Genomic DNA, 27,912 nt, shown 5'->3' on the forward strand with positions numbered 1-27,912 from the left:
CCTTCTAATATCCCTACATGAAAATCTTCCCTTTTGATGGTCTGCTAGGTTAACCCTACTGCTTCCCAAATTCAATCCATTGCCTTTCCTCAATCACCATGGCAAGGGTGACTCTCAGTCAGGCCTGGAGATGTGGCCCACCATGACAGTGATGAAGCTGTGGTCTTTGCTGCTTTTGTCTGTAATAGATCAACTGGCACTTACAAACCCTTGTAAGCAGGTTGGTGCAGTCTACCCTGCTGACCCAGCTGTTCTTATATGGTCAACCCTCCCTTCTGCCTAGATTTCTAATCAGTTTCGTTTGGTGCTGTTGGATTCTAGTGCTTCCAAGGTTTTGTGCATCTCCTGGAGGCTCTGGCCCTGCCTTACTCTTGGCTCCCTTCTTGACTTCCCACCCAAACAGTAGTTAGGCTGACTTGCTCTGTCTTGGCTGCCTTAAGGTAGATGCATAAGTAAGCTTTCCCAGGAACTCTTTCTGTTGGTTCAGGTAGCAGTGGAGTTCCTCTGCCTGGAGGCCACCTGCACTCCTGGGTGACAATGCACACATGTAGAAGGTGCAGAAGACTTCTGCCCAGCTTTACCCAAGCTAGGGTAATGGTATCAGACACCTTTGTTTTCGTCAAGTCAAAAGGGCAAAGATGGGGATATTCTGGGAGGCCTGAACTTTAAGGCACCTCACATTTCAGTGAAGGAAGTAAAGGAGTTGTAGGTAAGTATTGGAAAAGGTTAAGTACTGCCAGTGATGTAGCTTGTGTGAAATCTCAGGTGGTACTAGGATTCCTGCTTATCACAAAAAGCTGAGACATGAGGATGTGATCCTGCCCTTGACAGTGCTGAAGACTCTAGATGACTATGTTTTCGTAACAGTGGGTCGAGACCTGGGGTGTGTGTGTCAAAGGACTCTTTTTACAGAGGTCACCGAGGCCCACCAGAAATGAGCTTTACACAGCAAATCATAATAGAAAGATTAGTTATAATCATGGTTAAAAATATGGCAAACCTAAATGAAATAAATCCCTTAAAAGACATGAAATATAACCCATTATGTTCTGGGTCTGCTGGGCAGTTGCTTCCATCGGCATAGATCCCATACTGCCCTCAGCCTGCTTCATTCCCTAGTTATCTCCTTGGCCTGCCTTACAATATCTCTCTACCCTTACCTTGAGCCATGTGGTCAGCCAGGATCTCTGGCATGCTTGCTTGGGTCACTAGCCAGTGTGAAAGGAGATTGGAGCCCACCTAAGACTGGGGACCTCCAGCCCTATCCCTATCCACTCTGCCATCTAGTGAGCAGAGAGCAGCCAGGTGGCAACAAGCTCATACTCCATCAGCATACCAAGCAAAAGAATTGTGAAAACAAGATGAGTATGGTAGGATGTGCCTGTAATCCCAACATTCAGGAGGGTAAGCCCTGAATTTGAAGTCATCTTAGGCTTAGTCTTAAAATACCAAACAGGAGGCAGAATATTATGTATCTGGATGTGGAGACATGGAGAGGAAGTATGGGATCTCATGAAATACCTGTACATGAGGTTATTTGGGGAAATGAAAATGAGGCTAGAGCACAAGCTGAGGCTGAAGCTGAGGAGGGTAGGAGGAAGTACAGAGGCCAGATGCAGTCCTCTCCAGGTTCTAGGCATTTAGGGACCCTTGCCTTCTCAGGCTCTTAAGAGCCACTTTGAATGCTGCTTGACTGCTGGGAAAACAGCTTTAGTGTTAAAAACCAAGACACCTAAGGGTATGTGTCTTAGGGCTCTCACTATACTGACTGGGTAGCTTGGGCTTTATTCCTTCCTATAGGCCTATCTCCCACCAGGACTGTGAAAATCATCTCATGTGCTTCTCAAAAACTATGAAAGGGAGAGGGGAGCTTCTCTGGCAGTTAAGTGTGGCTAACACCCATCTGCTACTCCAGTTTTTGGGGACTTGGTGGCTTTCTCCTAACCCAAAGGCACAAGCATACATGGTGACAAACACATGCAGACAGAACACTTATATGCACACAAATCTCTCTCGCACAAACTCCACTTAACATAATTTCTCTGTATATGGTATCCACATATTTACTGCCTTTGCTTGTAATTTTTTTTTGACATGTAACCCAGGCTTGCCTCAAACTTGTATGCAATCTCCACAGTGCTGTGATTACAATTTTTGTGCTTGTCCTAACCTTCCCACCTATCTTTATGCTTTCCGGAGCTTTAGCTCTAGCTGGTCAAATGATTTCTCTCTTCTCCCAATGGGCTTCTGTGATACCACAAGACCTTGGCTGGTTCTGGAAGGCAAGTCCTCAGAAGATGGAAACCAAGTAGGTTTCAAAGGCAGGAGTCGGGCTTGCTCTCTGGTCTGCCTGAGGCATTACCAGGAAACGAGGAAAGCAAAAGTAGACAGACTTTAGGAGACCCTGAGAACTGTACACAGAAGGTGGAGCTGAAGCTGAAGAGCTTATGGCTGGTAGAGGAACTGATGAGCTTTTTCACAAAATAGCAGTGACAGTAGGTAGAAAGGCGGTCTAGACTAGAGTCATCACTTCTCTTTGCTGACATCTACCCTGAAGCACCAGCTTCCTATACCCCAGAGCCCATTTTCACTGGGTCCCAGAGATTCCCTACCACAATCATGTAAGGATTCAAATTCAGCTTATCTTGTGCAATTATTTCCTTCCTGGCTCTTAAATACACAGCACAGTAAGAGGGCTGTGATCTTTTCTCCTCAACAGCCATGGTCCAGTCCATTAGTACTTTCTAGGCAGGTAATTCTTCCTAAGGGCTTAACCAAAGGAGAACCCAAGTTTTACTTTCTACCAGAAAGTAAACATTTTCCCCAGCCTTAGAATATTTGTTCCTTTTTTTGGAGACAGGGCTGCTGTAGCCCTGTAACTAATTCTGAGACCAAGCTGGCCTTGGAACCCAGATAACCACTTGCCCATTTCCCAAATGGTAGCATTAAAGGTTTGTACCACCCTCTTACCTGGCCACACCCCAAGAATTTTAACTGGAGATTTTTCAACTATATAAGGGACATATATTAACACACCACAAAAATGGTTATATAGCATTTTAAGAACCCCCCAAAATAAACAGCCTGGGTTAAATTTGAGAGAACAATTTGTTATAATGAACCAGAAATACAAGATTCCACTGAAACTGAACAGCTGACAAAATATGGTTGAACTTAAACCTTCAAGGGGGTCAAATAAAGTCAGTGAAGTGGATTAGACCAAGACTGCTTCCCGATAAACACAGGTAACTGCATTCCAGCCTGAGCAGCACATGACCCTTTCCAGGGGTCAGTTTATAACCAGTTTCCCTCCCTTGTCTCTTCTGTCACTTGTGCCACACCAATGGCTGTTTCTTCTATAGAAGTGCAGAAGCCTTTGGGCATGACAAAAAGCCAAAGAGCTTAAAAATCTCTTCTTAGGGTGGAAATTCTAACTTAGCTTGTCAGCTACCAATATGTGGTTTCAATGTAGGCAACACCACCAACTTTGACCAAATCAAAGTTGCTACCATGTGTAACCCATTCTGTGGCCCAGTAGTATTACCAACATTTCTACCTTCACTATCAACATAGCAAACCTTTAGCTCCAGCTATTAACAAGAAGCTTTTAAGAAAGATGTAGAACTCTATCCCAAAGACCAACCAATAGTGAGAACACTGGCTCCTTCTGGGACCAAAAATATCAACAGAGGAAATATTTTAAAATGTCGAGTATATGACAGGCAGAGGCTGGAAACTGTTCACTCACAAGGCCAACACATTCCTGTTCAAACAGATGTCTAGGTGACTGGATAAACAACAAAACAAACTCAACCAAATTAAAAGAAAATAGGGTTTCATATAACACAGTATCAAAAAGTAGACCAAACAGACTAAATGCACCAATCGGTGGCAGGTAATTCCGCAGCCTATTGTGACAGGTCCTTCCAGCATCGATCAGGTTTCTTCTCATGTTTTCTCAAGGTTGGTGTATAGATGTGGTGACTTTAACAAGAGTCTAACAGGCGGGTAGGCAGGCAGGCAGGCTTCAGTCATTGGTTTCAGGATCTGTCTGTGCCATGTAGGCATCCAATTCAGCATCCAGGTGTCCTTTAGTTTTCGACATGTATGCATCCAGTTGGTTGTCCAGCTGCTCCTTGGTCAATACAGGGCGAGTGAGGGCACCTCTCCCTCGGCCGCGACCTCGGCCTCTGCCTCCAAAAGCCCCTCTTCCCCGACCTATCATACCCCGACCTGGCCAAATGAAGAAAAAGAGAAGAAAAAGACAATTACACATTAGTTTAATGGGTCCTAGAAAAAGTGCCCCTTTACAGTTGTGGGGCCTAGCTGAGACAAGGTCAAGGACAGGGCAAAGAGGAGAAATCTGAGAAAAAACAAGAAACACACTGGGTAGAAAGCAGCACATGGAAAGCACACACAGTGAGTTCTCTTAAGTATTCATCTCTAAATACTACTATAAGAAAAAAAAACTCCTGCCCCATCCCACTTTGAGACAGACCATGCAGACGAGGTAGCCACTCCTGGGCTGGAGTATAGCTCAGTTGGTAGGGTGCTTGTCTAGTATGCACGAAGCCCTGGATTCAATCCTCAGCACCACAAATGTAAACCTGTAATCCTAGTATCTGGCAGGCAAAATCAGAATGATCAGAAGTTCAAGGCCAGCCAGCACTACAGGAGACCCAGTCTTAAAAACAAAAAACAAGAGCCTCCCAGTTGCTGGGGTTACAGGTGTGTAGTATTAGATGAAAAATATTAAACATTAACTTTCTCTAAGACAAAGAATTATCTAAAGTTTGGGGACTTACTGTAAATTCATAATTAAAACACATTATGTATAGTTAAGGAGGCAGTAAAAGGGCACAAGAAAAAGTCAAGGATATTCATATTAAGCTTTAACCGAGACCTTTTTGGATTGTTTATCTTATTTGCTTTTTAAGTTTATTAAGTCTAATGAAGTGATTCCACGTATCCAAAACTGAAAAAATTTAGTTACTTCTTTGACTACTGGTCACCTAAAGATAACTATTATCTAAGAAGTAATTTCAATTCACTAATCAAATACGTAACTTTCTTAAAATTGACTAGTTTTTCCTAACCTGTGATGTCTCTCTCAGAAACTACGTCAATACAATCTGGAAACATTCTATCTTACCCTGAAACCCATACAACCTTGTACTTCATTCAATAAGCCAAATAATGGCAGAAGAAAATAAACCTTTGTTATCAAATATCATTTTCTAAATTATTCTTCAGCACCTTGAAGACTGTGGACTATGCAGACCTGCCCCACATTTTAGAAAAAAACCAAACAAATATTCACAGGGCTTACTAGAGTAAGATGCCTCATGCAATCATTTTGGGAGTTTCTTACTTGGTTAAAAGCCAGAAAGCTCCGGTGCAATTTGGTATTAACACCACCATCATTAAACTCTTTTCTAATCTGGTCTATGAGGTCACTGGCCAAGAATCAAGTCACTAAAGGTAGTCACTAACAGTCAGCTGACTAATTGGTTTTAACACATCTTACTTTCAACCCTTGACCAGGGAAACGGCCTTTGGTTCCTCAGACACAAATCCTATGTTAAATGTACTTGATTTTAAAGCCAACAACAGGTGTCAGGTCTCATCCCACCACCTAATAGTGCTGCTGGACTGGATCTAGTCTCATGCATGCTAAGCATGTGCTGCACCACTGAGCTACATCCTCTGCTCTTCATCATTCTCCTTCATCTTTGCCTCACTTTTATGTATTTCCCCCTTATTTTTGTTTCTATGGTGTGAGATTGAACCCAGGGCCTCACAAATGCAGGTGAGGGTTCTATACTGCACTTCACTTCTGTTCCACTTCTCTTATTCACATTAAGCTGGCTTTCTGGGCTTTGGGATGGGTGTGTAATGGTGGTGATAGTGGCAGCAGCAGCAGCAGATACAGAAAAAAGGAAAAAAAATCCCAAAGTGATCGCTGCATCATTTTAATACAACGACTTAAATTTTCTAAGAGCCTGGAGAAGAATGCCTGAAATGTGGCTCTAGAGAATGTACCTGTTAGTCCTAACAGATCTTTGCATCATCACTGTGTGAATTTAGAAAATAAGCCAGTTTCAAAAAACAAACAAGACAAACAAACAAGCCTGCCTATGACTTGAAGCTGTGCAGAAAGGTGGCTCTGAGTTTTGAAGGGAGGAAAATAAGGGTAGCTATTCTCTGAAGTTGGTAGCTGACTAACCTCTACCACCGATTCCGCCACGACCCATAGCTCCACGCCCTAGGCCCCCTCTCCCAGGACCTCCACGACCTCGAACACCACCTCTTCTTAAGCCCATTCGGGGAGCTACGGCTCGTCCGCCTCGGAGCAGGTTTTGACCTTGGAGAGGAGGCATACAATGTATATGCAGGTAAATCCAAGAGAGACAAAGTAGATTGTAACCAAAGGAAGGCGGTGAGGGTTAAATAAGAATAATTAGTTAATTTTTAGTCTGGGTGGGATAAGCTGTACAGTGTGTGTGTGAAAAGGTTAAATAGCTCTTTATTCAGTTTAGTAATTCTGACCACAAGCTGTCTTTAGAAAAAGCTGGGACTTAAGTTCATACGTTTAGTAAATTAACAATCAGATGCCTAGCATTATGGTAGATTTTAGAATAAATGTCATAATTCTTGCTTTCAATACATTTTTAAAGGGGGTAAGCATTATAAAGGGAACAGTGTCCAAAAGGTATGGTACAGACAGGCAGGCACTATGGGCCAAACTGTCCCCGCTTCCCTGTTAGATTAATAGCTTTTCACTTCAAGAAGACAGATGGTTAGTCGTGACACAGGCCAAAAGACTCATCTTTTCTCTTGGTATTGAGGATATTCAACCCAGGACCTCGCACATGCTAACCACACATTTTTTAGACTTATTTCTAGAACTTGAATATGCTTTCATTCAAGCAGCAGCAGGTGTTTTAAAATGGAATGGAGATGACATGAATTACCTGTTGTTATGCAGGTCATAGCCTCTCACCATTGCATATTATTAGAAAAGGGATGATATCGATAAAACACATGCAGCAGTACCAAAAATGTGATTTCAAAGTTATTAATTATATTAATACAAATTCAGGATTAAAAATGCTAAACAAATGTGTTGATAAGCAGCCCAAGAGAAAGGGGAAGATAGAGCCCAACCATTATCAGCTACACAGACACACTGACCTCGGAGCGACATCCCACCCCTAAGCAGGGTTCTGGTGGCACGTCCCCCACGTAGTCCTCCTCGGGGCAAGCCTCTCTGAATTATGGGTAGGCCTCTTCCTCCAATTGCTCCCCTGGCCAGGGCACCTATGGGTCGGCCTAACCGTGCCTGGATGTTACTCTTACCCAGGCGCTGCTTTAAGCTCTTCTGGAAGAAAAGGTGTTAGAGGATTGAGATCAACAAAGTAATTCTGTGGGATTTGACAACTTAAAGTACAGGACAAAAGAGGCAAGTCAAACACTTGGGGTGGAAGGTATAAACCTATTGTAGGAAACATAAAGATTCCAAATAAAAGATTTTTCCTCAGAACATGGGGAAAAAAAGCAGAATTCTGACCCAGAATGAAGGCTCTAAAAAGCTCTAGTATGGTCTACAACATTGGAGCCAGCACAGATAACCCTTTAATTTGGCTATTCAAGTAACATGGCAGGAGCTGCAAACTTGCTGCTTCTGAGCCACAGGTTAACAATGATGTGACTTCATCCATATCTCCTATGGACTACACTGTTTGCAAAGGCTTACTCACACACCATAGGAAGTACATCACATTCTGGTAAACTTAAATTACAAGTTCACTTGAATTCTTGAGACTTAAAGGACCAGATTGACTTCTCAGTTAAAGAGGCCAGTGTGCTGCAGTTTTCCTTTGAGTATCTATCTCCAGACGGTCCTTTTTAAAACCTTAAGATGCAAATAAACACAAAAAAGTCAACATTCCTTTCCTTACATTTCTTTAAAAATCTGCAAATTCTGCATCTCCCCTTGCCAACAGTTCCTTTAAGTCAGTAAAATGGTCTAAACATACAATTCAATTGTATCTTCATAGAAAGCCAGCCAAATTCATGTTAAAATTAAAGCAAAACTGTTAACCACAAAGGACCACCACACACAAAAAAACAAGAACATACTAAAGATATCAATTTTCAATAGTTTCTCCAAAAGACCCTGAAGGTCACACCTCAGAGAATTAGATTTGAGGAGACAATACAGCCTTGAATATAACCAAGGCCCTAGCAAATCTGTTCTTCCATTGAGTAAGCAAATATTAATGAAATGTGTGTTCTTGCACACAATCAACTTCTATCACATCCCAGTGACATATACGAAAGTCTTCACATATATACTTTCCTTGAATTAAGAGCTCTGAAAAAGATGTTGTGACATTATCAATTTTCTAGCACAAAACTTTAAACTGCTTCCAATTTGAGGAGAAAGGATCTTAACATTAGACATTTAATACAGGAAAATACAACCAACCCAAAAGGCCCGTTTTGTTACTCTACCAATTAGCATAATAATTTTGTGTGTGTGTTTTTTTTGCCCATGGTAGGCAAAATGCTTTACCACTGAACTGTACCTCCAGATCTCAGCACACAATTATGAAGTCAGACTGCATTCTCACAATCAATTACTGACTATACTCATTTTCCTGAGTCCCTTGCTTTAGGGAAGAGGTGTGTAGAGCTTATCTTCGTCCTTAGTTGCTACCCATTTTGGACACTTATACATACTGACAGTACTACTCAGCTTTTACTCTAGAGCTGTGCTGTATAACAATGTAGACACTAATTATATATGGCTACTTAAATTTAAAAAACAAACAAACAAACAAACCCCCCACAAACTAGGTTTTGATTTTAGTATGGTGGCGCACACCTTTAATCCCAGTACCCTGGAGACAAGAGCAGCCATATTTCTGAGTTTAAGGACACTCTGGTCTGCATATAGAGTTCTAGGCCAATTGTAGGCACACAGTGAAAGCCTCAAAACCACACTAGACAATAACAAAAAACTAAACCAAATTTGTGTTGGCCTTGAGCTCATAATGCCCCTATTTGCTGAGATTACAACTGTATGCTCTTTGTCTGGCCTTAACATAAGGGAAAACAAACAACAAAATCCAAAACAAAATTAAGTCCCTAAATTGCACTAGCCACACTAGAAGCCCTTTTGACAGGACAGATGACTACTGATAAAATTGAGAGTACTCCACCAAAACAGAAGCTGGTGGATGCCACTGGTTTAGAGGATAGCCTGTTGAAAAGACCTCTGGCACAGTGTATTAGAGATTTCATGATTTTTATTTACTCTTGGAAAATGTGGGCCTATGGCTCGTTGTTCTCCCAAGTCAGGGAAAAAACCTAACTGCTTCAAGGCTGAAAGGGAGACAAAGCAGAAAGCCTTGCTTATTTTTGGTCAGTGAGCCCAGTGGTTCAGAGTAGGGTGGATGTTGTAAGTGCGGACTCTATGCACAGCCATGCAGTGCTACCAATTAAAATCCTTACAGTCGCATGGCACCGCCCTCTGGACACCCAGCCACAGCTTGGACATATCCTTCCACAGCCACTGTCCGGACTTGCATATAAAGTCTACGAATGATAAAGAGCAGGTTTTATTTCAGGTCTGAATAGGATCTCCTTATTTTGGAAATGTGAACGAGAACTCACACATATCCTATATGCTTGCTCTACTATGCTAATGAACCTAGGTGCTGTCTTTAGTACTGAAAATCTCATATGAAGGCCAATCAGAATCTTATTCAGGCGAATAAGAGGAAACTAGTTTGTAAATCATTTGTACAGACAGCAAAGCTAACCACAACAAAACTTCTTTCCTGTTTTTTGGTTAAGTGCTGAGAACTGAACCTGGGGCCTTGTGCTTGCTAAGCAAGTGCTCTAGCATTGAACAATACTCCCAGACCAAACAAAAGAGATAAAAAGATGAAAATAAAGGAATGAATGAATAAATATATCTAAATTACTCTAAGAAAAAGGGCCAGAAAATAACCAATTAATCCTCATTAATAACGCAGGCTACCAGAGGTGTCAAACTCCCTGAAAGAGAAAGTCATTAAGTTATTTAGTTGATACCCGTCCAAACTGGAATTGTTTGAACATCCGTTCAGCTAAGTGTCAGCTCTGTCCTGCGCCATCTTGCAGTCATTACCCCCTGACAGCCTGGGTGACTGATGCACACAGCAGGACTCATTCTCTCACCTGCTTAAGTTTTAATGCTGCCTGGACAGAGGGTCTATTCTCCATCTGCTGGGCCAGTCTTCTGTTTCTGGCACTGGCTAACTGCTGCTGCTGCTGCATCGAAGCCCGAATATTCACTGGCATCGGCTGTTTGTTCTTCAGCATATTAGTAAAGCTTCAAGGTCGAACAAAATGGGTGTTTAAATAAAAGCTTTATTATAAAACACTTATTGGCATTTTCATGGCTTGCTAGACCAGGAGCTCCAGATCCCACGAACTTTAAAGTGGTACATTTGGATCAAGGCTGGTGTGGGTTAAAGACTCCTCTGTTTCCACAAACTTGCAAGAACCAGAAACTCAGAAATGCAGCCAAGTGCAGCACAATTAAAAGCGATAACAAGGGCTCAGGTAACAGCTCTTAGAGAAGTGGAAAGTATGAAATACACGCACTAAGCAAATATGATGACAAGAAGCAGAGATGCAGTTACAAAGACAAACAGAAATGCCTACACCTTTGGAGAGTGAAAGTTCATTCAAAGGACAAACAGGAGGAAGGATAAGAGCACCTTCAAAGTCCACTAAAATAATAGACTCATAAATTATGGGAGTTTGTTACATTTTAACATGTTACTTAGTAACATGTGAATACAGGTAATTAATGGATCACATCCTAAAAGATGAGTAGAGAAACATGTTTTAGAAGCAAACACAGGCATTAAATGCCTTGGGAGTTCTAGCAACAACATAATAAAATGGTGAAAGACACCAAATAAATTAAATTCTCAGAAACAAAAACTTCCTTTTCTTAAGTCTCAAATAACCAATCTTTCTAACTCAGGACTTCTGAGAAAGTTAAATTAGTTAAGCCATTTACAAGCCTAAGAGGACATTCTATCATTCCTGTTATGATTAAGTTTAATGAAAGTGAACACACAGCTGTGGAAAGATTTCAAAACAAAACAAACTAAAAGGCAGAATGGGAAGAAAGTGAAATGGAGCAAGGCAAGTGCCTCTTACAAGGCCCGAGAATGGCATTCAGGGGCCTTTGGACATAGTCTCGGCTTGCTACCTGCCTCTTACAGGCCAGACACAACACTGCTGACCTTGGACTAGGCAGCAAGCCTGTTGCAGCCAGGATATACCATACCATCATGCTGCACCAGCCCTGTATCAATGTTAAGGAAAAAAAAAATTGAAGGGAGGGTGTGAGGAGTCTTTTAAAAAATATATCCTACCAGGTAAATAGTTCTGATAGTTTAATATAAAAATCTACTGATAAGGGGTTTTGAAACAACCGCCCAATTTGTTTTGTACCACATTAGCTGTAATTAAGAACAGAAGTCTGTAGCCTTCTGTCATTTAGCTTACAACTGGCTTTTTTGTATTGGACCCCAGGGCCAATTTAAGTAATGTTTTCTTAGGAAGGAGCTGAAGTTGCTGTTGGCTGCCTCACCGCTCATTTAGAGACATCTTGGTGGTGCTTTTTAGCACAACTTTCGGCGCTGACTGTGCAGCCATCTTCAAATCCCGAGAATCTACAAAGGACAATATGCATAATGAGTCAATCAAAATAATAAAGCTTGCATTTTCACAAGAAGCAAGGCATAAACCTATGAAAGGCCTATATTACTAACTGCTGAAGATGGTATCATGAGAACTTAAGTTTGCCAGGTGGTGGTGCACACTTAGTCCCAGCACTCCTGAGGCAGAGGTAGGTGGCTCTCTTTGAGTTTGAGGCTAGCCAGGTCTACAGAGCAAGTTCCAGGACAGCCAAGGCTACATAAGAGAAACCCTGTGGAATGGGGGCTTGATGCCTGGATCCAGACCAAACTACAATCTGGCCATGAGGATGGAGTATAGCAACTGGGGTTGGGAGTGCTAACTAGGTCTAACTAGGTACATCTTACATGTCTATATAAAGAAAGTTGAGGGCCATGGATCTAGGGAAATGAGAGGAGCCCTAAGTTCAATTTCCAGCAGCAACAGAGGAGTGGCTAACAGGCTGAGACCATCGAGGGTTACATTGTCACACTGTGAGGCCCCGACTCTCACACACTCAAAATAAAAGAAATGCCTACTTTCAAAACCGAGTCTCAACTCCAAATGCAAGTGGAGCTCTAGTAAGACATGGCAGGGAAAAGACAGAAAGGTTTTCTAAACGGGTAGTCAATCTGAGAGCTCTATCAAGACCACTGCACAAAATTTAACTGTAGTGGCATATACTTACTGGGGAGGGCTGCGGCAAGTGGGTCGCAAGCTCAAGGAGAGCCTAGGTGACTCGAGAGCCTGTTTTAAACTAAAATTATTATTTTTAAAGCTGGGGATGTTAACTCTGGGGGCTAGATTAGCCAAAGCACGATTTTGGGTTCAATTTTGGTGCCGCAAAAAACGAACACCCAGAGCGGCCGCTAGTTCCTGTCCCATTTAACCTCCACCTCAAAGCCTCTCAAGACCCTCACTTTGGTCAGGTGCCTATTTCCGTTGTTATCCCCATCAAACGCAATTCTGGGGTGAGGCTTGGGCTCCGATGGAGGGCGCTAATCTAGACAAGCAAGTCACTGGATTTGAGGGCAGAACCAAACCACCACCACCGCCACTACCACCACACAAGCCAACCAAAACCAGTACCAACAATCCAGCGGGCCCACTTGCTGGCCGCGGTTCCGGCTTAGCCTCCGCCTCCCGGCTCCGCCCCCTCCCCCGGCCTGTGCACACCTCAGCCCCATCCACGCCTGCCACCCGCGCCGCCGTGCCCCGCGCCCCCTCGGCGCTCCACCTCTGCTTTCACCACAGAACCTCACCGAAGGAGATGGACGCCAGCGCTCCTCCCGGGGTTTCCACCACGGCTGCGGCGGGCGGGCGGGCCGGAGGCCGGCCGAACCTGAGCTGACGGCGGACCGCTCGGGTTAGCTAGCTGGGCGGTTGGGTTAGATGCTTAAACGTTAGGATGCGAGGCTCCCTTGTGGTGGGTTGAGTATCTAGCCGACCGATCCTCCCGCTCGTCAAGTCAGCCCTTTCCTGCCTTTTGTCTGTGCCACCACAGCCGGCGCCGCCAACTCCCGCTTGGTGTCCAAAACAAAATGGCTGCCAGGCCCACCAGTGCAGCGTGACCGGCTAAAATGGCGCTGGCGGGCTTGCGTCATTGCGCGCGCAGCTAGGGGCGTGGCAAAATGGTCTCTGGCTTGCGCTGGAGTCGCAGGCGAATCCCCAAGGACTTCGACAAAGATCCCTTGAATTAAGTGTAGTGCTCCGCCCTTGGGGGCGTGGTCAGTGGCCACAATCGCTAGACTACCTTCTGTTTTGCCTCGCTTTTTTGGGTTTTTTGTTTTGCCCAGAGCAGCTTAGATTGGAAGCAGTGTTTGTATTCTTTTATTTCCCATCCCCAAGCTAAAGACAGCTGTAAAAAGTCCTTATTAGGACCTTAGAACCTGGCTGATTTGCTCTGGCCCTCTTCTCATCCCTATTTGTAGTGGTTTTCAAATTTATTTTTTGTTTCTTTTTGAGGCATGGTTGCTCTGTGTAGACCATACTGGCTTCAAACTCACAAAGATCCACCCCTTCCCTTCCCTCCTTTACCCCCTCCCCTTGGTACTGGAGTTAAAGACACACAACGGACTTTTCTACATCCTTTTTTAGGGACTGCTGCTAGAAGATGTAGATTGTTGTAGGGTGGGTCTTTTCACCTCCAGTAATCCAGTAAAGCAAATCTGTATCCCACTAATCTATCCCTCGTTCTTACATGATGTCTAGCAATGGTGGGACATTAATAAGAACTGAATGAAGCTTGGGAAAAAATTCTTAGGCTTTTTTTGTTCGGTTTGTTTGTTTGAGACAGGGTCTCTATAATGTAGTTCTGGCTGTCCTGGAATTCTCTATACAGACCAGGCTGGCCTTGAACTCACAGAAATCCTCCTGCCTTTGCCTCCCAGGTGTTGAGATTAAATAACCATGGTATGTGCCACCATTTCTAGCTTTCTTCAGATTTTTTGATGGCTTGTTTGTTTCTGTTTTTGGAGACAAGATCCGGCTATGTAGTATGGGCTGGCTTAGAACTTAAAATCTTCCTGCCTCATCCTCCAAGAGCTGGTACTACCACTTATAGAAGTCCTTGAGAAGCCAATGACACTCGGATTCCTGCGAAAATTTTTGGACCTCTACAATTCTGAGTTTTTTGAGTGTTCCTTACATAAGATCTAATGTAAACTGTCCAAGATAAGGTGTTGGGAGTGAGCACCCCTTACTCCACACATAGTCAGACCCAGAGGACACAGACATTGACAGTTCATGAGAGAGAATCTTTATTAGAACCAGTGGCAGATCTGGATGCTACTGTTGCGCCCTTGGTGAATGTCGAGGCTGGGCTAGGATGGGGACATAGGGAGGTAACAGGTGGGGTGAGGAGCAAGCAGAGTAACAGGGAGATCTCGACAAGTTTGAGAGGAAGGGCGCTGCCCACTGAGACTGCTCAACTGTTCTCCCAGAAGAAGTTGTTACAAGCCACTGTGAGCGCAGCCACCAGCACAACATACTCCTGGAAGTCCACTTCCCCATCTCCGTTTTCATCCAGTTCCTTCATTACCTTGTCCACAGCATCTGCATCCTTCTGGACCTGTAGAAGGAGATGGAAGTGTGTACCACTAAGCTAGAGCCGCCACAGTGGTTGAGGAGGAGGCAGAAATGAACAAATGAGAGAATAATATTTAGTTATGGGAGTCTTCTACAGCCCTAAAGACTGGTGAGCTCCGGTTGCCTGCAGAACAAAGCAGAGTTAATAGTTACATCAGTTGTCAGACAGGGTTGTCTACAATGTGGTATCTGCTAAGCTGGGAGCCTTACAGACTTTGTTTCATTTAATTAAAAACTCACACACAAAATCATTTTAGGGCATAGTGATGCCTTTAATCCTAGCACTCAGTCGGGAGAGAAGCAGGTAGGTCTATGTGAGTTCAAGACCAGCCTAGCTACATAGCAAGTTCTATGCCATCTGGGGCTACACATAGTAAAACCCTGTCTCAAAAATATCATTTCTTTTTCTTTTTGCCATATGACCCAGGCTGACCTGGAACCTGAGTTGTTTTTTTAAAAGATTATTTTATGTGTGTGAGTCAGACACACCAGATGAGGGCATCAGATCCTGTTACGAATCCTATTACAGATAACCATGTGCTTGATGGGAATTGAACTCAGGACCTCTGGAAGAGCATTCATTGCTCTTAACTGCTGAGCCATCTCTCCAGCCCAAGGAACCTGAGATCTTTCTAGGTCTGCCTTGAGAATGCTAACATTATAGGTGTGTGCACCAAATCTGTTATTAAAAAAAAAAGTTTTTTTTTAACACTAATGCAAATAATATGCAAATAATTCCCACTACCTTATAAAGAAGAAACAAATTGACAGTTGGGGTATGTATAAAGGTTTTGCAGCAGCAGACCGTAGCAGGGCCACAGCTTAAGTAGCTTTGTATGCTTCTGTACGTTTGCATGGGGTCTCTGACATCTGTCTCCTACTTCTCTACATCTTTTAGTCAAATGAAGCTACAGGGCATACTTTCTATCCTCCCTCCCTTGCTCCTTTTCATAAGGATACCTTCTACAGGTATCCTCTTAATTTACCTCCAATCTTCCAGTGGAAAACCCATGGCTCTAGTGCCATCTTAGTAGAGAAGCCATTTGAATTCAGATCACTAATCTCCACAATTCTTTGGCTACCCCTCTCTGTTAGGTATTTGAGTTTATGGTTTTACTTTTTTATTTTTTGAGACGTGTGTGTGTGTGTGTGTGTGTTTGTCTGTGTAGCTTGGCTGTCCTGGAACTCACTTTGTAGACCAGAACACTCTTGAACTCGAGATCGGTGGGCCTCTGCCTCCAGAGTGCTGAGATTAAAGGTGTGCACTGAACCACCACTGCCGCCAGCTTCTAGTCCTAACAGTTCTCATGGTGCACGCCTTTAATATATCATTTTGGAGGCAGAGGGTAGGTTGATCTTTGTGAGCTTGAGGCTAGCCTGCTCTACATAGTTAGATCTAGGCCAGTAAGACATTGTCTCAAAAAAAAAAAAAAAAAAAAAAAGTTTGCTGAAGTAGTAGATGCCTTTAATCCTAGCACTTGGGAGGAAGAGGCAGGGGAATCTCTGAGTTCAAGGCTAACTTGGTCTACATAGTGATTTCCAGAACAGCCAGACTATGTTTCAAAAAAGTGTTTATATTTATTTGTATACATGTGAGTGGGCATACACTCATAAGGTTCTTTTGTGGAGGACAGTTTGTGGGTTCTTCTGCTTGGTGGTAAGGACTTTTACCCACCGAACCATCTCACAAGTCCATGTTTGAGTCAGTCTCACCGTGTAGTCCTGAAACTCACTATTTAGCTCAGGATGGCCTCAAACATCTAATCATTCTTTGGCCTCAGTCTCCCAAGTGTTGGGATTATAAGTGGGAGGGATTACCATGTGTGACTTTGTGGCTTTTCTTTTTTCTTTTTTTCTTTCTTTCTTTTCTTTTCTTTTCTTTTTTTTTTTTTTTTGAGACAGGGCCTCACTATATAGACCAGGCTGGCTCAAAATTCTAGAGATCTGATTGCCTCTGCCTTTTGAGTGCTGGGATTAGGCATGTATCATCACATTGGGTCAGCTTCTTTTCTTCCTTTCTTTTTTCCTTCCTTCCTTTTTTTTTTTTTTCTTTTTTTTCTTTTTCTTTCTTGAGTCAAGGGCTCACGTAAGACCAGGCTGGCTTTGAACTACTGACCCTCCTTCTGGGTGCTAGGACTGAAGATATGCTACTATGCTCCGCCCTTTATGACCGCATTCTATGTTGTAGGTAGTGTTACTGATGAACCTGTAGAACCTATTGACAGGTGCTCAGTAAACTAGGGCATTTTTACTTTTCCAGGGAGGAGTTAAGGGAGCCCGGAAAACCTAGTTAAGACTGGAAGAAGAGGATGCTTGGGATGAGCTAGGGGTGAGGCAAAGATACGCAGGATCACTCATCCCCCTTCCTCCACCCTGTACCTCAATCCTCTGCTTACATCCAGGAAGCCGGAGAGTTCAGTTTGTAGCAGGTCTTTCAGCTCCTTCTTGCTCAGCTTATATTTGTCCCCTTCCTTGCCCGAATGGGCATGGAACACATTGATGAGGGTCTCCATGGCAGTCTCCAGCTCAGAGCCCATCTCGGCAGCACACCTACCCAGTCCCACAGTGATGGAGGTGAATTGTAAACCAGGTTCAGGATATCTGGGGTCTGGGTAAAGAAAATCTTCAGACCTGGCCCTGATCTCACAGCTCAAATAGCTACAAGATGGGCCCCAAATGCACTTTATCTTTCATTTGGATTTTGCAATGTAGGAGAAACCCTAGCACACCTAAATCTGGTCCAGTGTTTTGGGTCCCTCCATCGTTCCCCAGACAGAGGGAGGCAGGGATGGGCATGGAGATGAAGCAGTAGGAACTGGACTGTCTTCAGAAGCCTGCTAAAGACATCTGCAGTAGCTGACTCAAGACTGGGGAGCGGGAGGGGAGGCATGGGTGGACACTGGACTAGGCAGGCTTCAAGCTCTATTTTTACCTCCCAGGCCTGTCACAGTTAAGCTTTGCTGTTGATATTGAGTGGGCTGGGATCTCCTCTGCCTACCCAGGAAGAAGTCTGATACCTTTGGTGAACTGTTGATGGAGGAGGGACAGTCAGGGGCTGAGACCAAAGAGTTGTTGGGGAGAGGTGTCTTACTGTTCCCAAGCTTCCTGTCAGCCAGTGTGGCTCTTCCTCTTTCTTTAGACACCGAGGATTAAGCCCAGGTCCTTTGGGCATATCTCCATCTTTTTGTGCTTGGGATTTATTTATTTATAACAAGGTCACACTCTGTAGCTTATGCTGTCCTGGAACTAGCTCAAGCGGACCCTCAACTTGTGGGCAGTCCTTGTGCTGAGATTCTGGTCTGAGCCATTATGCCTGGCTCCCCCCCTCTCCTCAGCATGTCATTTTGGCTTCTTTGGGGGGGGGTATTCTTAATATGAGAGCCTGTTCTAGTCCTTTTCTCGGCAAAGTCACCCCTTTACATCAGGTAGGTAGAAGGAAGGGAGAGGAAATGTCTGAGGCTTTTCCTTGGAGACAGTAAACCTGAAGGTGTTCTCCCTGATGCTGTCCATTCCTGTCTTGGGCCAGCTCTGCTTTGGTAGCTACAGTGTGAACAGGACAGGGCTGGTTTGTATTGGATAAAGGGTTGAATGTATGAGGTCATTTGAGCTTAAGGGCTGGGTGAAAGTGGAAGCAAGGAGAGGTCTATTGAGAAGACACTAGGGGGCCTCAGTCCTTTGGCCCTGGGAGGGTCATGCCTTCCACAGCCTCAGGGGTAGCTCAGGTGTCTCAGCTCAGATGTCCTCATCCTTCCTCACCACTGAGTATCCTGGACAATGGGTCCTGATTAGATGACATCCCAGCTCTTCAATGGAGCCCTTGTGACTGTCACCTGAACTGCAGTCACAAGAAGCAGTTGTTACAGAGACAGTGGGAGAGAGAATTCAAGCTGGGCTGATCAAAGGGATAAGAGGGTGCTCAAGGGAGGAATTTGGATGGCTCAGTTACAATTCTCATCTACATCTAGGGGCCTCTGGAGATGGCCTGGAACCCTCTAGCAGCTTGGAATTTTATGTAGGGGGAAGGAAGACTTAGGGTTGGAGCAGTGGGAAACAAGGAGGAAAATATTAGGGGACAGAGAAGTGGGGGTCCAGGCTGAGAAAAATGAGAAAGAAGGGATAGAGAGGAGGCCTTGTGAAGACAGATGGGACAGGGCACACTGCCACAGGTCCCCTTCTTTATGATATCACATGGTGTATGCTCCGCTGCTCAGAGCCTTCCCTGGTTCTTGAGAAAGCAGAGAGTGAGGGTGGAGAGGGGGCAGGAACAGTCTTTCTCATTCTTACCCTAAAGGAGCAGGGCAGCATCCCCTCCCTGCCCACACCCAGAGACTGTGGTCCCTGGCAGGAGACAGTATTTTGTGTACGAAGGCCTGGTAGCCTGGAAGCTGGGTGGCGTCCTCACCCACCACAGGCTCCCAGTTCTCTGACCTTCACTCACCTCCTCTCACTACTTTCTGAACTTCATCTCCCCTAGTTCCCCCAAACTGCACTTTCCCTTGACTGATTCCTCCCAGACCCCGTGATCATCGTGATCACCGTATTCTTTTCCAGGGCTCTTGGGGGTCCTTCTGAAATTCCCTTTCCTCCAGACTGGCTAAGCCAAAGTCTTATCCTAAGCAGGGTAGGATACTCACGGTTGGCCTTGGCCTGACGTCGGAGCAGGTTCTCGACAGATGGGCACCCTGCAAATGTGGCCCCTGGAGCGGTGTGGGGAGACTTGTCTTTCCCGGCCGACCCTCCTCCCCACCGGCTCCACCCCTTCACAAACGACACCCGAAGGGCTAGGGCCAGGAGTGGACAGAGGCGCCCTCTGTCTCCCGGGAGGGAATGGGCTGTCCGGTGTTTCTTTTCATTCTTACTTGCACCACCTCCCCGAGCCTAGCAGGAGGGAGGTGGAAGGGGAGGCGGTCGTGGGAAGGGTGCTGTGGTGCTGTGGGGCTGGGCGCTGCGGTGCGGGCCGAGCAGGGGAAGGGAAGCATTCTGCCCAGGAGTGCTTAGCCTGTGCGTCTTCTGTTTTGGAAAATGAAGAATTTCAATAGGGGTTCCACTATGGGGCCCTTAGTCTGGGTATCTCCCGAGTGCCTTTGGATCTCGAGTTTCTCAGAAGGGGCTCCCCAGCGCTGAATTCCACAAGTACATTTTGTTTTTGTTTTTACTTTCTTTCAAGCAGTAGTAGCAGCCCCTCTAACACAGGCTCTCGAGTAGCCCTCATAATTGGGAAGGATGGGACCCTACGGTCTCTCCTGATCAAACCGTGTCCCAGTCGCGCGTGGCGCTGTGTTGGGATGGCTAGTGACAGCAGGGGCGGTCCCCTCTCCCGAATCAGCGGAGGCGGAAACTTGACACTTCGGACTTGGGAGTGGCTCTCTCCTTCCCTGGTGCTTATAAAACTTCAGCCTCTGGGCTCCAGATCGGTTAGCTGCATCCCATCTTCTAGCCCCGGTGAGTTACTCTTCCCGACTCTGCAGAGAGCTTGGAGACCTTCTTTTCTTATCAGCTCCCGGTCCCTCCTTCCAAGCGGGTTCAGGCAGAGATTCAGGAAGTGACTTTGGGAGAGCAGACAACGGTCCTTGCAGGAGTATGTGGGTGGGTGGATGGACAGAAGTGAGAGGGATGAGTAGGCATGTTTCTTCCCTTCCTGGACCCCCGAGGGCTCTCGTGTCCAAGGCCAAACACGTTGCAGTTGTGCATTTGAGTTTGAAGAGTCCCTTTGTAGATCCTGTCAACCATGAACAGTAGCGGGGGAAGGTCGGTGAGTTCTTGAGCTGAGCACACTCCGACCCCCTTAGCTAGAGGTAGGGCGAGTATGGGGCAGAGAAGATGGGTCTGGCCCGATTTATCCAGCCCTGATCTCAATTGGGCCGTTGCCAGCCTTAGGTTTCTCTACTAGGAACAGTAGCCAGTTTGTGGGGAGGGTGGAAACTCCTGTCTCAATATAAATCAACATTGGAGATAAACAACCTCCTGACCCTGAGCCAGGGAGTAATAGAGAGAAAGGGCCATCAGAGTAGAGCCCCTACACGGGATATGTTAGCACATTCAGAGGACTCCATAAAAGAGACTCACAGATAGAGTGGTTGTTTCATGGAGAGACCACTACAGAGGCATCCCTAAGACAGACACTCAAAAAAGACACTCAGATAAAAATGATTTCTCATGTGAACCTAAACTGAAATACTGTCGTCTGTTCTGACCCTTTCATCTTTCCCACATAGACCTTTTCAGACAGCCATGTCACCCATTCTCCGATCCTTGACTCTCCTGGTCTGTTTCTTCCCTGTCAGGTCAGTCTGTGTGGACACCAGCTCCTGCTTCAGCACACTAATGGCAGCAGAGCCCCTGACTGAACTGGAGGCGGCCATTGAGACCGTAGTCACCACTTTCTTCACCTTTGCGGGGCGGGAAGGACGGAAAGGCAGCCTGAGCATCAATGAATTTAAGGAGCTGGTCACTCAGCAGTTGCCTCATTTGCTCAAGGTTGGTAGAGGTCTCCAGGGCTAAGATTTTCTATGTATGTCAGGTGATGGTACTGAACAGGTAATGTGACAGGAAACAGTGTGAGTGACTGCATGTTTAGGTGGTTCTGTGGGGTGGGTGCCTCAGGCACGTGTGTGTGTGTGTGTGAGTGTGTGTGTGTGTGTGTGTGTGAACAAACATACTGTGTTGATGCAATTGGGAATGGGTTATTGTTAGACTCTGTACTTCTGTTGAACAATGCTGTTAAGTCCTGCCTATGTCTCTCTGGTCTCATTTTCTCAACATATTATAGGACCCAGACATGAACTCTCAGAGACTTACAGACAGTAAAAACTAAAACTAAAAGGAGGCTTAACAAAAAACCCAAAACAAACAAACAAACAAACAAACAACAACAACAACCCCGCCCCCCCCAAAGCCAGGCAGGGTAGTGCATGCTCTGTGATCCCAGCACTCAGGAAGTTGAGGATTTGAAGCCAGTTTAGGAAGACCCTTTCTCAACAAACAATACAAAAAGCTATAGTGAGCTCTCAGAAGATTTGTTTTATGTATATGCTGGGATTTGAACTCAGGACCTGTGGGAGAACAGCCAGTACTCTTAACCGCTGAGCCATCTCTCCAGCATCAACCTGGATCTCTTAAGAGCTGTAATCCTCTTAGTTCTGCAGAAGGCCCACACACTCAAGCTTAGCATACTGTTCTTAGCAGCATTAATCTTTTTGAGGAGAAAGGTTTAATTTGTCCATTGTAGCCTGTCACAGGGCACACAGCGAGCCCTTGTTTTCTTGTACTGTGTCTCTTGAGGGGCTCATGCGTGCCACACTTCTTGCAGAAAGTCAGGCAGGTCTTAGAAAGTTCAAGATGTTCCTGGGAATGCCGTCAAGCACAGAAAGCTTTTGCTTATTTATTTATTTTTAATATCTATTATTTTTATTTGATGTGGTAGGTATTTTGCCTGCCTGCCTGAATATGCACCATGTGTGTATGCTGGTGGGGCTGGAGGAAGACACCAGATCCCCTGGAACTAGAGTTATAGATTGTTATTAGTAGCCATGTGGGTGTTGGGGATTGAACCCAGTCCTCCGGAAGAGCAGCTAGCCATCTTAACTGCTGGGCCCTCTCTGTAGCCCTTTTGTTTATCTTTTTGAGACAGAGACTCTCTGTTTGTTCCAGGCTGGCTTTGAACTTGAGACCTCTTGCATCTTCTTCCCAGGTGTTAGGATTACAGGTGGATACTGCCATATCTATATCTTTTCTTTTTCCTTTTCTCCTTCCTTCCTTCCTCCCTCCCTCCCTCCCTCCCCCCTCCCTCCCCCTCCTTCCCTCCCTCCCACCCTTCCTTCCTTCCTTCCTTCCTTCCTTCCTTCCTTTCTCCTTCCTTCCTTCCTTCCTTCCTTCCTTCTTTCCTTCTTTTTGAAACAGGGTCTCTCTGTGTAGCCCTAGCTGTCCTGGAATTTAATGAACCATATCCCATCTCTCCAGGCCTTTAAAAAATATTGAGACAGCCCCCCCCCCCCCAGTTATTACTGTGTATTTTCAAGCTAGTCTTGACCTCACTCTAAATCAGGCTGAGCTCCTGCCTCAGCCTCCTACGAGCTGGAATTATAAGAACACCACAACCAATTTGTATTTACTTAACTTCTTATTTTCCAGAATTTTAGTGGTGAGTCTCACATATTTGTTTTTTAAGAAGAACTCTCAATTTATTTACTTATTTACTTACTTGGTGTTTAGATCTTTTAAGACAGAGTATCCTTATGTGGCTTTTGCTGACCTAGAACTCACTATGCCAAGCTGGCCTTGAACTTACAATGGTCCTTTGGTCCTGGACTCCCACCTGATTGGGATATACAGACATTTGACACTACACTTGGCTCATAGCATTTTATTATGTTAAAAAGAGTCCAATAAATATTTGAATTAGGATCACGTCAATTACGCTTAAGGGAAAACTGTCATCTTTACACTATTGAGTCTCTCCAAGGTGTGCACTTTAAGTAAACCGTGTCAGAACTGGACTGAAGTCCAGAAAACCTGGCTGGTGTCTGCCAGAGAATCTCTTGGTATGAATATTCACAGAGAATCTCTTGGTATGAATACCCACAGAGAATCTCTTGGTATGAATACTCACAGAGAATCTCTTGGCATGAATACCCACAGAGAATCACTTGGTATGAATACCCACAGAGAATCGCTTGGTATGAATACCCAAACATTGCTAGCATCAGGAGTGTTTTGTGTTAAGCTGGCCTTGGTGGTGCACATGCTATCTCAACACTTGAGAGGTGAAAGCAGGAGGATCAGGACTTCAAGGTCCCCCTCAGCTATCCTGAGGGTTTAAGACCAGAGTAGGCTACATGGGACCCCGCCTTAGAAAACAACCAAGCCAGAGTGTGTTCTGTGTTGACACCAGGTATGGTAGCACATGACTGTAATTCCATATCATTGCAAAAGCAGCTTTCTTTTCTTTCATTTTAATAATTGGTTATACTTAAAAAAGACATTATTATTATTATTTATATGGGTACATTGTCACTGTTTTCAGAAACACCAGTAGAGGGCATCAGATCCCATTAAGATGACTGTGAGCCACCATATGGTTGCTGGGAATTGAACTCAGGACCTCTAGAAGAGCAGTCAGTGCTTTTAACCTCTGAACCATCTCTCCAGTCCCCACAGCAGCTTTCAAAGGGAATAAGAAAGAGTTTATTCTGAGCCAATTATGAATAACCATGGCTAGAAATAGGAACTGGGTTGTCTGGAATGACACATGAGAAGGTGGAAGCAATTACAGCAAGTTTTTATTTCTTTCCTTCCTTTCTTCTTTCTTTCTCCTCTTCCTCTTCTAGAATCTCCAGTCTTGTAAATACAAGTGCTGGTACTGCAGACCTGCGCCATCATACCTAGTTTATGTGGTGCTGGAGACAGAACCTAGGGCTTTGTGCATACCAAGAAAACACTGCTGACTGATCTACCAACCCAATGAAGTCCCCCCCCCCCCCAGGGTTTCTCTGTGCAATAGTTCTGAATGTCTTGGACTCACTTTGTAGACCAGGCTGGCCTTGAACTTACAGAGACACACCTGCCTCTGTGAGTGCTGGGATTAAAGGCATGCAGCGCCGTATCCAGTTTCTGTGAAGTTTTTTTATGTCATAGAACAGAGGAAATCAAGGCATTTTCTGATTATATAGGTGGGGGCCTCAGGTTATGCAAGGTTCACAGCTAAGCCAAGCCTGGAAGTCTTTGATATGGATGCTTTTAGCTTTAGGCTGCTGAAAGCTAGTAAGTTACTACTTTCCAAATATCAACTTGATTACCTGATATCAAGTTAGATAAAGTGTTAAATGGCTAAAAGACTGAGGGGTTAAAAGTGGCCCAAGATACTTTTGGCTCTGTGTGTGTAACATTCCAGATCATCACAATCATGACATTCTAACCAGTCAGCCCTGTAGCAACTTTAACAGATTCTGATTCTACAGCACCTTTAGAGTCTATAGATTCTTTAGATTCTATAGAATCTTTAACAGAAGCATGGCCTTTTCCCCTGGGAACTTCACTTGGGGGGAGGAGGGAGCAGGAGGATCTAGAATTCAAGGCGAGCTTGGGCCATATAGTGAGTCTTTGTCTCAAAACAAAGTAACAATCAGGTAGAACCCAAAGTAAATTTCTGTGCTAGACCTGAGGAGAGAGGAATCTGTTTTTTTTCTAATCAGTTCCTTAGTTCAGTTTTCTTACAGGAGGCCTAATTGTGGCATCTGTGTGTAAATGCTGTTTCTTTTTCTTTTCCTTTCCTTCTCATTCTTCCTTCCTTTTTTTCTATTTTAAGTAGTATTTTTCATTATATTTTCTAACTTGTAATTATCCTTATAACTAAAAGCCATTAAAATATTTTTTGAGACATGGTCACAATACGCATCCCATATTTGCTGGTTAGCTATGAATGATCCTGATCCTGGCCCTCCCAAGTGCTGGACTCACAAGCACCTTTACCTATAGTTTCGTGTGTATGATACTAGAGGTTGAAGATAGAGCTTCATGCATGTTAAGTAAACTGCCCAGGCCGGGCTATAACCATAACACTTTAAAAACATTTGAGGGGCTGGAGAGATGGCTCAGTGGTTAAGAGCACTGGCTGCTCTTCCAGAGGCCCTGAGTTCAATCCTTAGCACCCCCATGGTGGCTCACAAACATCTGTAAAAAGGGATCTAATGCTCTCTTCTGGCACACAGGTGTACATGTAGCAGACAACTCACACATTAAATAAATAAAACAAATGAAAAACTTATCCTGGGTACCTGAGATTACTGTCCTGCCTGACTAATTTCTCCTTTCTTTCTTTCTTTCTCTTTCTTTCTTTCTTTCTTTCTTTCTTTCTTTCTTTCTTTCTTTCTTTCTTTCTTCCTTCCTTCCTTCCTTCCTTCCTTCCTTCCTTCCTTTCTTTCTTTCTTTCTTTTTCTTCAAAAAAGATTTATCATGTCTATAGCATTCTGCCTGCATGTATGCCTGCAGACCAGAAGAGGGCACCAGACTTCGTTATAAGTGGTTAAGAGCCACAATGTGGTTGCTGGGAATTGAACTTAGGACATCTGGAAGAGTAACTCTCTTAACCTCTGAGCCATCTCTCCAGCCCTGCCTGACTCTAATAGTCCTTTTTTTTTTTTTTTTTTTTTTTTTTTGACAGGGGCAGGGTACAGGCAGGGAAAGATACAGAGCAATAGATGGGAACTGAATCACTGATTTAGAAAACTTGGGTTTGAGCTGGAGAGATGGCTTATTGGTTAAGAGCACTGGCTGCCCTTTCAGAGGACCAGGATTTAGTTCCATTGCTCCATAATGGCTTATCTCTGTCTATACTCCAGTTCGAGGGGATCCACACCCTCTTTTGGCCTCAACCGACACCAGGCACATACATGGTGCAAAATACTCACACATATAAAATAAAATGAGGAGAGATGGGGGAGAGGGAAGAAGAAAAGGAGGGAGGGAGAGAAGGAGAGAGGGAGGGAGGGAGGGAGAGAGACACAGAGAGAGAGACAGAGAGAGACAGAGACAGAGAGAGACACAGAGAGAGAGAGACAGAGAGAGACAGAGACAGAGAGAGAAGGAGGGAGACCTGGACTGGACTCAAATACAGGTTCTGGCTGTTCATCTGTGCTTGGTGCCAGTGTTTGATTTTTCTGAGGTTTAAGTTTCTCATCTACTAGGTAGACTTGTCACACCTTTCTTGTTTGTTTAGTGATGTATTTATTTAACACGTACTTACTGTTTTTTCCTTTCTTGATGAACAAACTTTAGCTGTGTACTTGACACTGAATGTGTGGTGCTGAACAACATAGACAAGGTCCTTGTGTCACTAGGCTGTCATCCTAGCAGATCACGAGGATCCATTGAAATAAACAATGTAGTGTCACCATGCCTGGAATCAAGGACCTAAGACTACTTGCTACTCTTCCCTTTGGCTGGCAATGGAAGTGTTGTACAGTTTATGACTCTGCGAAACACCCTGCTAGCAATTTGCTTTGTGTCATCTAGATATCTGTTTGGCAGACTTTTTTGCCTTTGTCTAGATGTTGACTCAAAGGTTGAGCATGGGGGCCAGAGAGATGGCTCAGTGAATATGCACACTGCTCTTGCAAAGGACCCAGGTTCAATTCCAAGCATCCATGTGGCAACTCAACCATCTGTAATTCCTGTTCAGACATTCTCTTCTGACCTTTGTGAGCACCAGGCATGCATATGGTATACACACATACCACGTGTTGGCAACATGCCCATATGTATAAAATAAAATGAATAAATCTAAAAACCAAAACAACCCCCTTCCACCCCTCCCCCATATCTCCCAGCATTGAGAATCAAAGCTCTATTTGAGGCATCCTTCAATCTGATACTCACCCCTTGTTCAACAGTGACATTTATGTTCTAATTGTTTATCTGGCAATCCTTTCCTCATGAAGGCAGGCTTATGGAATGCATTGGCTTCACATCCATGACACTCTTTGTCAAGAGCACCCTAGAAAACCAGATTGACTTGGTATTTTTGCTATTCCCCTGACCTACTCGGTGGTGGCTAAATTGGGAAGATATTAGGGTGATGTAAATGAGCATCATTGGCAATGGTGCTCTGTGAAGGAGGAAGGTAGTTTACCATCAGCCCTAGTGTCTGCTTCTGTCCCTTGGATATAGGACCTCCAGGCAGTGCAGTCCTGGAGCCATTGCCTTATCCCTCAGGCCAGGAACAGGCATTGGCGTTGTGTGAAGGAAGGCACCTGCACTTCCCTCTCTCCCTGCCCTGCCTGAGACATAGTCTCTAACCTTTCCCTTCTACATCTTCTTAGGATGTGGGCTCTCTAGATGAAAAGATGAAGAGCTTGGACGTGAATCAGGACTCAGAGCTGAAGTTCAATGAATACTGGAGACTGATTGGGGAACTGGCAAAGGAAATCCGGAAGGAGAAGGCCCTGGCAATCCGGAAGAAGTAAAGCCTGCTGCCAGGATGGGGGTCAGCGGAGTCTGGGCAGGGCCAGGCAGCACTCCACTCCCCCAAATAAAGCTTTCTCCTTGAAACACAGATGCTATGCTGATTTTGATACACCACCC

At 44.7% G+C, this 27,912-nt stretch overlaps 3 protein-coding genes across 6 annotated transcripts; 1 reads left to right on the forward strand and 2 right to left on the reverse strand.

Moving 5' to 3' along the window:
* Positions 1-3,034: 3,034 nt before the first annotated feature.
* CHTOP (chromatin target of PRMT1) lies at positions 3,035-13,283 on the reverse strand. Of its 4 annotated transcripts, none has more exons than XM_080915577.1 (7): positions 13,011-13,058; positions 11,663-11,744; positions 10,231-10,384; positions 9,520-9,603; positions 7,195-7,381; positions 6,227-6,364; positions 3,035-4,233 (listed from the first exon to the last, which is right to left on the reverse strand). In XM_080915577.1, the coding sequence occupies exons 2-7, from the start codon at positions 11,725-11,727 to the stop codon at positions 4,028-4,030; spliced, it is 834 nt and encodes a 277-aa protein (XP_080771703.1). In that variant the 5' UTR covers positions 11,728-11,744; positions 13,011-13,058; the 3' UTR covers positions 3,035-4,027. The 4 variants fall into 4 exon arrangements, with proteins under 4 accessions (XP_080771703.1, XP_080771700.1, XP_080771702.1 ...); XM_080915574.1 differs by having other exon boundaries at positions 3,036-4,233; positions 7,195-7,378; positions 13,011-13,283; XM_080915576.1 differs by lacking the exon at positions 9,520-9,603 and having other exon boundaries at positions 3,038-4,233; positions 7,195-7,378; positions 13,011-13,283.
* Positions 13,284-14,483: 1,200 nt separating this feature from the next.
* Positions 14,484-19,626, reverse strand: S100A1 (S100 calcium binding protein A1). Its single transcript, XM_080916340.1, has 3 exons — positions 19,470-19,626; positions 17,232-17,385; positions 14,484-14,818 (listed from the first exon to the last, which is right to left on the reverse strand). The coding sequence occupies exons 2-3, from the start codon at positions 17,370-17,372 to the stop codon at positions 14,675-14,677; spliced, it is 285 nt and encodes a 94-aa protein (XP_080772466.1). The 5' UTR covers positions 17,373-17,385; positions 19,470-19,626; the 3' UTR covers positions 14,484-14,674.
* Positions 19,627-20,177: 551 nt separating this feature from the next.
* On the forward strand, positions 20,178-27,842 carry S100A13 (S100 calcium binding protein A13). The gene is made up of 3 exons (XM_080915716.1): positions 20,178-20,277; positions 21,120-21,312; positions 27,651-27,842. The coding sequence occupies exons 2-3, from the start codon at positions 21,160-21,162 to the stop codon at positions 27,792-27,794; spliced, it is 297 nt and encodes a 98-aa protein (XP_080771842.1). The 5' UTR covers positions 20,178-20,277; positions 21,120-21,159; the 3' UTR covers positions 27,795-27,842.
* Positions 27,843-27,912: the final 70 nt, after the last annotated feature.

Source organism: Micromys minutus (assembly GCF_963924665.1).
Source record: "Micromys minutus genome assembly, chromosome: 4".
NCBI lineage: Eukaryota > Metazoa > Chordata > Mammalia > Rodentia > Muridae > Micromys > Micromys minutus.